Source organism: Zeugodacus cucurbitae, chromosome 6 (genome assembly GCF_028554725.1).
Source record: "Zeugodacus cucurbitae isolate PBARC_wt_2022May chromosome 6, idZeuCucr1.2, whole genome shotgun sequence".
NCBI lineage: Eukaryota > Metazoa > Arthropoda > Insecta > Diptera > Tephritidae > Zeugodacus > Zeugodacus cucurbitae.
In genome coordinates this window covers 55,157,172-55,159,078 of record NC_071671.1, presented here as the reverse complement: position 1 = coordinate 55,159,078, position 1,907 = coordinate 55,157,172, and the positions used below count along the sequence as shown (strand labels likewise).

General features: G+C 43.7%; 1 protein-coding gene across 1 annotated transcript; it reads left to right on the top strand.

Moving 5' to 3' along the window:
• The first annotated feature begins 366 nt into the window (after nucleotides 1-366).
• LOC105217303 (uncharacterized) lies at nucleotides 367-1,670 on the top strand. Its single transcript, XM_011192237.3, has 2 exons — nucleotides 367-1,188; nucleotides 1,340-1,670. The coding sequence occupies exons 1-2, from the start codon at nucleotides 487-489 to the stop codon at nucleotides 1,460-1,462; spliced, it is 825 nt and encodes a 274-aa protein (XP_011190539.2). The 5' UTR covers nucleotides 367-486; the 3' UTR covers nucleotides 1,463-1,670.
• Nucleotides 1,671-1,907: the final 237 nt, after the last annotated feature.

Here is a 1,907-nt window from a genome sequence, read left to right as displayed (position 1 = left end):
GTACGAAGAAATCTCGTTTGTCTTTTTTATATATTTTCACGTGTTCGCCTTCGTACAACTGCAAATGAATAAACAAAGATAAGCGATGTGTATAGATTTACAAAGCAAACAGGCAGCATAAATATTTACGCATATGTATGTGTGTGTGTGTATGTGTGTGTCTGACAGCTGCAGAACACATTACCTACAACAACAATGCCAACGGAGATGCCGGTCAAGAATGAAAACAAAATTAGCGATAAATAACAAAAGCGAGGCGAATGCTTATGCGCGGCTCAGCGTAATTTAAGTCGCTGATAAGCAACAGCAACACCGACAAGCCGACCGCAGCGATAGCTCCATAATGGCTTCGTGACGTTTCAAGTGAACCGTTGTTCAGTGAGCGATTGAGTGCGGCTTCGATTTAGTGTGTGACTGCAAGTGACAAAAGGCGGGTGTGCCGAGTACGTACGTAGTGCAGAGGAAAATAAAGCGCAGAGCAGAAATATGTTTTCGCATACACAACGCTGGCTACTATTGCTTTTTGCAATAACAATAGCCACAGCAACAACAACCAGCGCAGCAATAGTGCCACACAGTACAGCGAAAATCTCGCCGGAAATCATCAACGAGCTGAAAGACTTTCTCGATTTGATACCCACAGCCACGGTCGATGAAATCGTCGCCAAGCACTACATCACCGATTCGAATTTCCGCGAAGTGCTCAAATATCTACGCAGCACACAATTCACCGCGCTGATGCAGCAAGTCCAGCAAATACCGGAGGTTATCGACATACTGGATTATTTGCATCTGCTTGTGCCCGACGCACAACAACAGTTCGGCTATGGCCAGCCATCCGATGCTTGGACGTCCGTTGGAGGGTCGTCTGAGGGGCAGCTGTCGTCGGAACCGCAGCTCAATTTTGTGCTACTGAATGATTCGGAGGAGAACGAAGTGCTACCGACACGGGTATTGAAGGTGGAGAAGAAGGCGGAAACTGTGTCGCCACCACTTCGACTACGGTCACCACCCGCCAGCCGCCACTTACGCACGTTTAGTAGTTTTGTCGAAGAGCTGTTGGGACACTTGCCGCACGACCGTTACGTGCAACTGATTAATCAAAAGCGTCAGCAGAATCTGACATTCGCGCAATTTTATGCAGCATTGCGCAGCGCCGAACTGCGACCCATGGTCGATGCAACGCTGGTGAGTATCACAAGCTCAAGCTATTGCTTGGCGCTTGGCCGCCTGGTGTTGTAGCGCAAATTGAAAAGTTTTCGCTTCAACGCTGTTTTGTTTGCTTGGTTTTTTCTCTCGTCTTTCTCTTTAACACTCTCTCACGTTTTACAATTTGCAGAAATCTTCTAATCTGACGTCAATAATTAAAACGCTGGCTGCGAATGGTGTCGATGTGACGAGCTTGGAGGCCATCGCATTTAAAGTGATTTCCTGGGGACCTGTGCCGATTGCGTTGCCTTAGTTGCGAGATATTTATATTTTATATTTAAATGTGACGCAGTGTTGCTTTGAATTGGTGCGGAAGTAATGTTGTAGTGAAAGTGTGGCATTCACTTTAAGGCTTAATGCGAATGAGGTTAATTAATGTACTTTTGTGCTATAAATAACGAAATTATATGTACATTAATATGGAAGTACGTAATGACAAATATACCAACATTTAATATAAATGTACCTAGAATTTAATTTCAGTCGGGCCGTGAGCAAGAAGTATCTTCAATGTTTACATATATAAAAAGAAACTTAATAGCTCAAGTGTTGTTATTATAAAATGGTAATTTATAAGAAGACCCACTGAATCCTTTGATGCACAATTTTTGATACTGTAGTCACAGTGGATCTTCTTATGAACTGACAAAGCCCCGTCATCTTGATATCAAATTCCATAAACAAGCAGCTAATTCTCC

Coding starts and splice junctions, on each gene's coding strand:
- LOC105217303 (XM_011192237.3), top strand. CDS start 487: ATGTTTTCGCATACACAACGCTGGCTACTATTGCTTTTTGCAATAACA. Junction 1,189..1,339: donor CCATGGTCGATGCAACGCTG/GTGAGTATCACA, acceptor TACAATTTGCAG/AAATCTTCTAATCTGACGTC.